Source organism: Alosa sapidissima, chromosome 24, assembly GCF_018492685.1.
Source record: "Alosa sapidissima isolate fAloSap1 chromosome 24, fAloSap1.pri, whole genome shotgun sequence".
Taxonomy (NCBI): Eukaryota; Metazoa; Chordata; class Actinopteri; order Clupeiformes; family Clupeidae; genus Alosa; species Alosa sapidissima.
This window is the reverse complement of record NC_055980.1, coordinates 5,474,688-5,487,337: the sequence shown is the minus strand read 5'-3', so window position 1 is coordinate 5,487,337 and position 12,650 is coordinate 5,474,688. Positions and strand designations below refer to the sequence as shown.

General features: G+C 47.1%; 1 protein-coding gene across 4 annotated transcripts in view; it reads right to left on the bottom strand.

Moving 5' to 3' along the window:
• Positions 1–1,608, bottom strand: part of LOC121700578 — a 28,269-nt gene extending 26,661 nt beyond the window's left edge. For all 4 annotated transcript variants that reach the window (XM_042083642.1, XM_042083643.1, XM_042083645.1 and 1 more), the window contains exon 1: positions 1,493–1,608. In XM_042083642.1, the coding sequence (XP_041939576.1) occupies positions 1,493–1,517 (25 nt within the window). In that variant the 5' untranslated portion in view covers positions 1,518–1,608. The remainder of the gene's footprint in view (positions 1–1,492) is intronic.
• Between the last annotated feature and the right edge of the window lie 11,042 nt (positions 1,609–12,650).

Genomic DNA, 12,650 nt, shown 5'->3' with positions numbered 1-12,650 from the left:
CTGGCAGTTGATGCAGGTGGCCCGAACACCTGCCATAGGATTCTAATTGCTTAACGGCTCTATTGTGATGTCATCAGCCCATGTTAAGTCTATGGGGAAATTTTGACTAGTTTTTAATTAATAGTTTAAAAAGTATAAAAGTTACAAAGTTGAAAAATACAAAGCCCACATGTCCTAAGTAAGACCTACGTAACATAGTTTGAATGAAGTTTCTACGTTAAACGGTTTAAGCTGCATTAACTGCGTTAGAAGAAGAAGAATAAGAAGAAGAAGAAGAAGAAAAAGCCTTGGAATAACAGTACAGTGCATTTTCATGCACTGTAATAAGAAGAAGCCTAGGAAGAACAGTACAGTGCATTTTCATGCACTGTAAAAAGCCTTGGAATAACAGTACAGTGCATTTTCATGCACTGTAATAAGAAGAAGCCTAGGAAGAACAGTACAGTGCATTTTCATGCACTGTAATAAGAAGAAGCCTAGGAAGAACAGTACAGTGCATTTTCATGCACTGTAATAAGAAGCCTAGGAAGAACAGTACAGTGCATTTTCATGCACTGTAATAAGAAGAAGAAGCCTAGGAAGAACAGTACAGTGCATTTTCATGCACTGTAATAAGAAGCCTAGGAAGAACAGTACAGTGCATTTTCATGCACTGTAATAAGCAGAAGAAGAATAAGAAGCCTAGGAAGAACAGTACAGTGCATTTTCATGCACTGTAATAAAATGCCTAGGAAGAACAGTACAGTGCATTTTCATGCACTGTAAAAAGGCTCAGTATTATGTAATTACGTGAAAAGTTTATTGTTATAACAATATCGTTTTCATGTTTTAACAAGATATGTATCACGTTATTAGGCTACATGAAATTGTCACGTTATTTCATGATACTATTTTCATGTTATTTCAAGATATATTTTTAGGTTTTTACAAGATATATATCACGCTATTATATGAAATTATCATGTTATTCAAGATAATGAAACTAAACGAAACGAGAGGCAAGAATAGGATATGCTCGTTTACATGACTCAATCAAATTCTATTTTAAGCTCGGTTTAAGACATTCTCGTTATTGAACACGGTAGATGATATTGTTATAGGCCTATAGCCTATTATATGCGAACACCCAAGCATTGTCCTCTGCACCTGTGGCTCGGCTTCCATATTTATCACGTTTTTACATGAAATTATCATGTTATTTCAAAATAACGAAACTAAACTAAACGAGGCCACGAGAGCTCATGCCATGTTTATTTTCCAAATGTAAGTATCTTATTATTGATATTACGCCATTTAATCCAACATATGTTTTTGTGGGTGAAATCAAACAATCATTTCTATCTGGACATTTTTATGATCTGATATCAAGACAGTTTAGAGATTTCATGAATTGCTATTTCTGTAATTATACGGTATAGTAAGTATAGTAATAGTAAGTACTACTGAGAGAGAAAGAGAAAGTGTCATGAGGGAAGGATTTAGATAATCTTACCTGTGAGGAAGATGAGTGTCCTCATATTGTAAAGAAATGAAGATCATTAAGGGAACAAAAAACCCCTCTGACTGGCTTGGAGAGGAAAAAAGAACTGTCAATGAAAGAAGAAAGCCATAGCCTTTTTTCCAGGAAGTGGCTGTATTAACCAGTGACCAACACCCATTCTCATTTTGACCTCAATCTGCAGACTCATGTAGAACTATTGAGAGAGTGAAACAGAAGAGAAATGAAAGATGCTCGATTTACTATCATACACATAGGCTGAGCCAGGAACAGGGAAAATCACAATAAAAACACCTATTACTATTCTTTTGCGTGTCAGATATGGCAATAAAGTGCAATATCAGATATGTGTTTAAAGAATGCCTTGATGATTTTTCATCTTTCACCACAGACATTACTAGTTTCTCATATGTTTTCCTTATACAATGCACATAAAGCTCAGAAACACTCAGAAACATTATTGCGATGTTTTTTTTATGAGCAAATGGTTTAATGGTGGGGCTTTTGTGGCCTACTGGTTAGGGCTTCGGGCTTGGAACTGAAGGGTTGCCGGTTTGATCCCCTATATATATTTATATATATATATATATATATATATATATATATATATATATATATATATATACTTATATTACTTTTTCTGCTGTAAGTGCATGTTGTGTGTGATGTCTGTATGCTACTGAGACCTTGAATTTCCCCTCAGGGATCTATAAAGTATCTATCTATCTATCTGAAGTGCCCTTGACCAAGGCACCTAACCCCTCACTGCTCCGGGTTAGTGTGTGCTTCACCTCACTGTGTGTGATCTGTGAGTTCACTAATTCATGGATGGAATAAATGCAGAGCTCAAATTCCTTGTATACTAAGTATACTTGGCCTAGAAACCCGATTTACATTTACATCCTTTGGTAATATGGATAAATACACCTGTCGTTTCCACAACCAGGCCAGGCAACAATATGCACTAATATGTAAGTCTGCAGTCCAGGATGACACCCCACAAAACCACATGCTTTCACAGCATGCCATTAATTTTTATATTACCAAAGGCACACGTTAGTATGCTACCAAACTTTCATGTCTTTAAAGTAGTTATCCAGCTACTTTTATAAATAAAAAAAACTTGCTTAGTGCTGCTTAAAACTTTAAAGTGTTTATGAGTATTTCATTTAGAAATATACACTGGAGAGATGTTAAATTCCTAGTGCTATACAGTAGGTAGGGGAATTCACACAGCGGCCAGTCAACAGTCAAGCCTATTTACTGTCAAAAACAAAGTGACTAACAAATGAACTATTGTGGGCAGGCTTGGAATTTCACCATTCTGGGGGCAAGGCCACTTGGCCTTCAGTTGGGCATATTTGGTGGGGGGCACAAAGGCCACATGTCAGGGCACCAAGGCCAAAGTTAACTATACAGTAGTAGGCTATAAAAATGATCAAAGTTGTATTTAGCCTATTCACTGCAGTAGACCTGCATCACTGTATGAAACAAAACCATGAAACATGACATATTACATAGAACTGTAAATCATCTGATCATCTAATATTTACAGATATCTAGGCTATATATAACATTTATTTTATATTTGGCCTGTTTTGAAATCATGTATTGAACAATGTAAGCACAGCGCAGCTTTAAGAAACTCAAATAGCCTAGATGCATGCTTAGCATTTTGTGATCATTAAGGCTACTTTCACAAACTCTTTTATTTCACAAACTCTTTATATAAAACATTTATTTTGTATTTGGCCCGTTATGAAATCATGTGGAACAATTTAAACACATTGTAAAACTTAAAGCCCAAATTTGGAGACATCCATGTATGTCGAACTTTACTGCAAATTCAAAACTGTATTACTCTGGAATGGCTAACTGTATAGGGGACTGCTTTACACCTTTGTGTTCGGTAAGGTCTCCTGTTTATTCTGATATATGGTTTGTCATGTGTTAAAAGAAGGGTTCGTAAAGTATTCCACTGAGATAAATGGGTAGGGAGATCATGGGACGCAAAACCTTCAGTAGAATGTATGATTAAATTGAATTATATTATTTACTTTTCTCGCGAACCGTTCAACACAGCAATTATCGGCTAACATCGTTTAAAAGCTGAGAAAAATCTCTTTCATGTGATACTTGAGATGTCTGTGTGATGAATAGGCTACTTCGCAGTAGTTCAACTGAGAATGGGTGAATTTGGACGCACTTTCTTTCTTGCGATGTCACTTTCTCCACTGCGTAAAAGACTAAATTAATTTGCGCTGTGAATGCTAAGATAATTTTGACAGGCCACAGGCTAAATAAAAATCGCTATTAGTAGGACGCAAAGCAGAATATTGAAAGAAGGGGGCACCAAGGCTACCCTGATTGTGGGTGAAAAACATCACAAACAGAACAGCTTTCAAGAGCATTTCACTGGGATTATCAAACAGACACCTTTCTTCATGAGGTTTTTCATAGAATTAGGCCAGTCAGTGACAGTGGCATCTGGCATCCCAGAAATACATGTAAGTCTCAAATAATGTGCTTTTTTCACTTGTCAGTTTATTGCAGGCCACACAAAAGAGGATGTGATGCAAGTTAGTCTGATACAAATTGCAAATCTTCTCTGGCCTTGTGCATGTATGTAAGTTATGAGTCACCAAGATTTAGCCTTTCAACACTGTCTTTATATTTTGGGAAGTTCTCAACAAAGAACCCCTTTCTATCCAGTAAGAGCTTTGGTGGAGCAGGATCATGTTGTTTTTTTCACACATGGGGTTGGTTATGAGGTGGTTTGGTTAGGTGTTAAGTATATTTACTTTTTTGATCCCGTGAGGGAAATTTGGTCTCTGCATTTAACCCAATCGGTGAATTAGTGAAACACAAACAGCACACAGTGAAGTGAAGCACACACTAATCCCGGCGCAGTGAGCTGCCTGCTTCAATGGCGGCGCTCGGGGAGCAGTGAGGGGTTAGGTGCCTTGCTCAAGGGCACTTCAGCCGCGGCCCACTGGTCGGGGCTCGAACCGGCAAATCCTCCGGTTACAAGTCCAGAGTGCTAACCAGTAGGCCATGGCTGTGACATGACTGTGGCCAAGTGTGGTGTGAAAGAAATGATGAGGGTGGAAGTGTCCTATTTCTGAGAATGTGAGTGTGTGAACACAAACCTCAAATTAGTCAGCATGACAAAAACAGTAACTGATCTACATTAGCAATTGTCCAGCACAAAGTACTACAGAATTGTGCTTTGTCAGTTTTGTGTTTTCACTATCATTCTGACTGTTAAATCATCCTTAGGCCCCATTCAGACGCAAACGTGGTGTGTGCATTGCGTGTCTGTTCTATGGCTGCTGCGCCTACTAAAACATCTCTTTACTGTCTCTTTTGAGTGGAAATGCTTCCAACATGATCGCTGGTCGCGTGAAAAATAGATGCCGGTGCCATTTCTAGCATGCATGCATTTTCAGACGTGCGTGTTACTCAGGCAGTGTTCACACTCTAACCTGTTAACATGGGCGCCAAAATGTAGCTGCAGCTGCCACATTTGTGGTCTGAATGGGGCCTTACAGTCAGATTCAAATTGTTGCTAACTTTCGTGCCTGAGAACACACTGCATATCAATATAAGTTAGTTCCTTTGGCATGACAAAACAGAAACAACAATAATAAAAAAAACCTAACCTACAGTTAAGTCCCAGAATTAGGATCTGAGGCACTTAGTGTCATTTTAATGGCGATCCTGAAAAAGACAGGTAGTCCATATGGTATTATTTAAAAATATCTTTGTGGCACATTTCTCAACAGGAGACTCTTTAGAAACTCTTTAGAAATAACACTTCCCCTAAATCTATTCATATTTACCTCCATCATTACTGGGAAATTGTTTCCCCGCAAGCATGTCCTCACAATAATTTTTAAAAAAATGAAATTCATCAAAATATCTTAGTGCACTTTTAAAAACTATGATTGTGTGCAATATACTAACATCTATGGGCTTCCTCTCCCACATCGGTAGCCATCTCATGACAACTGCACGGAGTCAAAATAAAATTCACTGTCCGTTTTGACTCAGCAGAATTATACAAAGTGAAAATAGACCATTTAATCATCCAGTGATTTGGATGGGCTCCAGCATGTTGTGGTCTTATCTGATGTCCCCGACCCATGTTACACATTTTCACAAAGTTTCATGAAAATCGGGCCAGTAGTGCCTGTAGCAATCCCACCAATAAACCACCTAGCCTGGCTATCGCCACCACTTCTCAATGAGACGTGGTCTGGGAACCAAACGTTCATTTTCTCGTATTTGAAAAAAATGCCCAGATCCGTTTATTGGGTGCCACGGATGTCTATCAAATGCGTCTGTGCATAGCTCGTCATCGTCTTGCTTTCCCCCCTGTTCTGTGATTGGTTCCCTATCTCAGGCGAAAATTTGCTCCATGGTCTCCAGGCTGCCTTAGCAGCGTGAATCAAATCGCGCGCAAGGCAGCATGGGAACACCCAGGCTATAAACCACCAGCCAACCAGTAAACATTTCTTCTGTAATATATTTAATTTAAAAATGAATTAAAGTGACTAAATTGTTAAAATGAACTGCTACTTTTTAATAACGTAATGTATATTGTTATTCAATGTTATTTTGTCACTTTGGATAATAGTGTCTGCTATGTAATCAAGAAAATAAATGTAAACAGATCTGAGGAAGTCACTAAATGACTAGAAGGAGCCTTTTTAGTCATTTAGGTTATGCCAGCTGCCAATAGAGTGTGTATTTAAAAAAAGCAATATAGTTATTCCGTGTCAAATCAGGCAAAATCCCTTAATATCACTCTTTTTGCACTTTTTTCCAAATCTAGGGCATTGAAAATCAATGAGAATGCCGCACAAACTTTTAATGGTTCAGTCATACTGAGAACATGTTTGTCTTCCACCCTACAAAGTTTGGGCTGCCTGGCTATAAATAATACTTTTCATTATTAGTGCCCAAACATTACTGTATATCTGTTTCGACCTCACTCTGACCGTCACTACGGTCTAAAAAAGGGAATGATCACCTTCGTTCTGCCTATCACCGAGACCATACAGTATGTCAACAAAGTCATGCCCATGACCTCCGGAAGCAGAACGACTCGAGCTTGTAAATAGCGGAGATTGCTCCCGGTTCAGTCTCTCACCTTGATCGCCTCATCTGAGACCTGTGAGACGTGAGTACGTACTTCACTGCTTTCTTGCTTCGTGTTTGTTAGTCTGCATGTGGCTGTAACCTGTGTTTTTTTCAGGAAAACTTCGTTTAACTTTGTTTAACTTGTTGACGTCTTTCCTGAGTTCACCCCATACCGCACGGCGGAGGGGCTAGTGTGAGCATGCTGCCTGCGTTCGCGCACTGCTGCAGGCCACCGTTTTGGTGTTATTTTCCCTTTTGTGTGTGCCAGGTTTCCGGGTTGTTTTTTGTTAACTACTGTGTACCTTATCCGTCTGTTCGCGGCTAGTTGGGCTTGGTGTGAGCCTGCTGGGTGCGTTTGCGCACCGGCGTGGGCCGCCGTTATTATTTCTGTTTACTGCTCTGGCAGCCGGAACCTGTGTGGGCCTGATCAGCGCGTATGTGCTCGGCCGCTTAGGCGCTAATGTTCCTGTGTGCTTCTTGTTAGCTTTGTTGTTGTGTGCTAGGCTACTTGCAAAGGTAAGTTTAGCTGTTTGTGTCTGCTAGGTGCAGTCTTGCACGAGGTGCGGGCCGCTGTGTGTCTTTTTTCCAGTTGTCCACTGGTGTACGTTGGCGCGTGCATTCGCGCACTGGTCGCCACCTGTATATCTGTGTGTACCCCGTCGCTGCTGTCCGCAGCTAGCTGGGCCAGTGTGAGCCTGCTAAGCGTGTCCGCACGCTGCTTCAGGCCACCCGTGTACTGTATTACACCACTGCTGTATCTCTTTACGGGCTGCTGCTTGCAGACCCGGTGCGTTGAACGGCCAAGGTAAGTGCCTTAGTGTGTTGTATTGCATTGTGTTTTTCTGTGGTAGGCTATGGCGGCACACTACTGCAGAGTCTGTAGGGCCGCGATGGCCCCCGATGACGGGCACAGAGAGTGTCCCGCTTGCCTTGGGGCCGCCCACCTCCTGGAGGATGTCGACAGCCCCTGCAGTGCAGCCTGTGACGTTCCTAGGGAGGAACGGCTCCGCCGGGCTGACCAGGCATGTGGCCACGTGCTTGAGGGCAGACGGGACAGGCAGCGCTCACCCGACCGACTGTCCCACTCTCATCGGCATGGCCGTAAGCATACGCACAAGCGTAAACGGGACCGGCAACATGAGTCCTCTTCCAGGCATGGCCAGGTGGAGGTCCCTGGACCTGCTAAGCGCCCGGCTCCAGCTGCCGTGACCGAGGGTGATGGCACGGAGTCGCTTCAGATTCTCTCAGCCCTCCAGGCTCTGGCTAGGAGGATGGACTGGCTGGAGGGTCTCCAGGGCACGTCATCCTCTTCTCTGCCCCCTGGCCAGGAAGGCTCCTCGTCCAGGCCTGAGAGCCATGGTGCGGATGTTGATCTGGGTCATATGGATGTGCTGTCGCTCCATGCCCCTCGTTCTACGATCGATGACGTAAGCGGGGACGGCCTCCTGGATGAGCTACATTCAGACATGGTGGAGCCAACTGATGAATCCACGGTGCCAGGGGAGGTCCCCGTCGGCTCCTTGATGTCACGGGTGTTGAGTGCCTCCAAGATCCTGGGTCTTCAGGCCCCTATGCCAGACATGGCTTCCCTTGGGGGCGTCTGGGAAGGCGTCTCGCACAGCAGCCCACCACCCTGTATACCCGTGGCAGAGGATTACACGAAGGTGCTGCGGACGGCATGGGGTAAGTCGCTACAGCGCCCCCAATTCAATCCAGGTTGCCGTCAGCTGGCAAAGGCTGCCTATCCGGCCGACTCAGGGCTGGGGGATATGCCACCAGTCGAGCAGTCCATCGCCGCCTGGACTTCCCTGGGGCCTGCCAATGCATCTCCCAATCCACACTGCCCGCGTAAGGAGTGTGCCAAGACGGACCGTCTCATCAGTCACTGCTTTGACGCATCAGCACGGGCAGCCCGTATGGGCAACGCCCTGGCTATCACTCTGGCGGCTCTGCGAAAAACGATGAGCCCGGAGGACCATGATGCAAGGGCCCTGGTGGATGCCGCACTGTCAGCCCACTCCCAGCTGACGCATGCTGTGCCGTAGACAGGTGTGGCTTGCCCAAACCTCTCTTCCTGATGCCATCAGGACAGACCTGTTAGGTCTCCCCGTGGTGCCTGGGCATGTGTTCCATCCAGACTCCCAAGGGGTGCTGGACAGAGTGGAACAGGCTGGCGCTTCTAGAGAAACTGGTCAGCGTGTGTGCCACAGGCGGGCTCTGGTTCCCCACAGGGCAGCATCAGGTAAGTATGGGCGGTGGCAGCCCGCCCGAACACCACAGGTAAGTATCAACTATGCTGCCCCACGGGACCGGCGCTTTCGTGCACCAGACCAGAGCTCAGCCCCAACTCCCTGGCCCAGAGGACAGCTAAGACCTCGACGGGGCGCAGGCAGAGGTGCAGGCCACGGTGGCGGTTCTGCCTAGGGATCCGGGGCTGCCCGTCGATTGCCCTTCCCAGCTGTCCAGGACCTCCTGGGAAGGGATTGTGCCAGACTTTTGGGTTGTGGCTACAGTGACTCACGGTTACCGCCTACAGTTTCGACGGTGGCCCCCTACGTTTTCAGGGGTCAAGCCTTTTAAATTCCGTGCTTGTCAAGGAGGTCCAGGAGTTGCTTCTGAAAAGGGCCATCTCAGAAGTACCGCCACACGCACAGCACACTGGGTTTTATTCCAAATATTTTATTGTGCCCAAAAAAGACGGAGGTTACCGGCCGGTCCTCGACCTCAGGCCCTTGAAGCAGTACCTCAAGGTGCTGCCATTCAAAATGGTCCACACTGGAATAGTGATTCGTTCCATCCAGGAAGGGGAGTGGTTTACGTCTCTGGGTCTAAAAGACACGTACTTCCACGTCCCTATCTGCCCAGCACACAGGTCCTTCCTCTGCTTCGCCTTCCAAGGCAGGGTGTTCCAGTTTCAGGTCCTCCCATTTGGCCTTTCGCTGGCCCCCAGAATTTTTACTCGCAATGTGGCAGCCGCGCTAGCCCCCCTCCAGGTCCGGGGCCTAAAGATCCTACCGTACCTGGACGACTGGCTAATTTTTGCCCCATCTCAGGTGCAGGTGGTGCACGACACCGACGCAGTTCTGACCCATATCCAGGCCCTGGGTTTCACGGTCAACTGGAAAAAGAGCAACTTGCAGCCCCGCCAGCAGGCGGATTTCCTTGGTGTCCTCCTCGACTCGGTCAGCATGACGGCGTCTCTCACTCCACGGAGGGCAGACAGCGTGACCGAGGCTCTGACAGGCTTTCGGCTGGGCAGACTGGTCACCGCCCACAAAGTCCAGAGGCTGTCGGGCTTAATGGCCGCGGCAGCTGCGGTACTGCCATTGGGCCTGCTGAAGGCACGCCCCCTGCAGTGTTGGTTCAATGCCTTTCAGCTCCACCCGAGGGACGACAGGCATGTGAAGTTGCGGGTGTCTCCTGCTTGCATCCGAGCCCTGCGTCCTTGGAGGGACAGGAGGTTCTTACTCCAGGGGGTTCCACTGGGGGGCCTTCCTCACAAGAGGCAAGTCATCTCGACAGACGCTTCTCTGAAAGGCTGGGGAGCTGTCTGGGAAGGGCTGTCAGCGAGCGGCGTGTGGCCTCCCTCCTGGACGTCAGAGCACATCAACGTCCTCGAGCTGAAGGCCATCCATCTCGCCCTGCAGAGGTTCCTGCCAGGGTTGCGAAGCCAACATGTTCTGGTGAAGTCAGACAGCACCTCGGCGGTGTATCATGTCAATCACCAAGGCGGCACGAGGTCCCGGCGGTGCCTCCAGGTGGCGGAGGAGTTGCTGTCATGGGCATGGCTGCGTCTGGCTTCAGTGAGGGCAGTACACGTTCCAAGCGTGGAGAACAGGGTGGCCGACATTCTCTCCAGGACCGGGCCACTCCCGGGGGAATGGAGATTGAACCCAGAGGTGGTCAGCCAGGTCTGGGCTCAGTATGGTACTGCACAAGTGGACCTGTTTGCGTCGGCGGAAACGACTCACTGCCCAGAGTGGTACTCTCTCGTGGAACAGGGAGGCAGTTTGGGCCTGGATGCTCTGTCACAAGACTGGCTTGTTGTACGCTTTTCCTCCATCCCCTCTTGTACCTCAGGTCCTGCACACAGTTCTGCTGGTTACTCCACGGTGGCCGGCGAGGCCTTGGTTCCCAGACCTTCTCCGGCTCCTGCAGGGTCAGCCATGGCGGTTACCCCGCTGGGCGGATCTTCTGTCCCAAGCAGACGGGCAGATCTGGCATCCGAACCCAGGTGCCCTGCGCCTGTGGGTTTGGCCCCTGCAGAGTCCGTCATTGAACTGCTAGCTGAGTCTGTGCAGGAGACTCTGAACAACGCCAGGGCTCCTTCTACTAGAGCTTGTTATGCACTCAGATGGAGGTCAAGTGGAGGATCTTTTCAGATTGGTGTGCCAGCTTGGGTCTTGAGCCAGCGGTTTGCCCTGTGCAACAAGTTTTGCGCTTCTTGCAGTCCTATTTGGATCAAGGCAAGGCGGTCAGTACTGTGAAGGTTTATGCCTCGGCCATTTCAGCCTTTCACCAGGGTGCGGATAACAGACCCTTGGGTAGGCATCCACTGATTGGTCAGTTTTTAAAAGGGGCCCGCCGGATGTGTCCAGTTCGCACTTTGCGGGCACCAAACTGGGATTTGCCCACTGTTTTAATGTCACTTACTGAAGGCCCGTATGAGATACAGATACATTTTAGATACAGATCTGCGATCTTTGTCTCTTAAAACTTGCTTTCTCCTGGCTCTTTGTTCGGCCAAGCGCGTCGGGGAGCTGTGCGCCCTCTCCGTCAGCGAAGACTGCCTAAGGTGGCAGGCAGGGGGCACTGGCGTGTCACTTTGGCCTAATCCAGCCTTCCTGCCTAAGGTTCTAAATCAACAGTCTATCAACCAGGTTCTGGAGCTGACCCAATTCCAGCCGTCTGCTGCCTCACAGGCAGAGCGTGACAAGTTGCTCACTCTGTGCCCAGTCAGGGCTTTGAGAGCTTATCTGGCCCGTACGCAGTCGTTGAGGAGGGAATACACTCAACTTTTTTTCTGTTATATGGCGGCGAAGCAGGGACTACCGCTTTCCAAACAGCGGCTGTCGCATTGGCTGGTTGAGGTTATTTCCCATGCCTACCGGGCTCTGGGAATGCCAGTCCCTTCGGGTACAAGGGCTCACTCCACCAGGAGTATGGCTACGTCTTGGGCTGCCCTTAAGGGGGTACCAGCAAGCGATATCTGTGCAGCGGCTTCATGGGCAACGCCTTGCACTTTTACCAGGTTTTATAGGGTGGACGTCACTCGCCCAGCTCCGGTTGGCGACGCTGCCCTCATGTCCGTGACCGAGAGAGGTTTTAATGGTTAGCTTAGAGCTCCCCGCGACTTTTTTGGTATGTGTCATCCCTTTTTTAGACCGTAGTGACGGTCAGAGTGAGGTCGAAACAGATCGTAAGTTACGCATGTAACTATGGATCTGTGAGACCGAGGGATGACCGTCACTATCCTTGTCGCTCGGACCATCCTGAGGCGCTCAAGGTAGGAGACTGAACCGGGAGCAATCTCCGCTATTTACAAGCTCGAGTCGTTCTGCTTCCGGAGGTCATGGGCATGACTTTGTTGACATATGGTCTCGGTGATAGGCAGAACGAAGGTGATCATTCCCTTTTTTAGACCGTAGTGACGGTCAGAGTGAGGTCTCACAGATCCATTGTTACATGCGTAACTTACGTTCCCAAACAATGTGATTTTCAAGCTGTACAACTGAAGTGATTTCAAGGGCTAATAACAAGTATAAGCACATACTCTTTTTGATCCCGTGAGGGAAATTTGGTCTCTGCATTTATCCCAATCCGTGAATTAGTGAAACACACTCAGCACACAGTGAGGTGAAGCACACACTAATCCCGACACAGTGAGTGCCTGCTGCCTGCTACTGGTCGGGGTTCGAACCGGCAACCCTCCGGTTACAAGTCCGAAGAGCTAACCAGTAGGCCACAGCTGCCCCCTTCATAAATAATATGAAGAAATATGAAATAT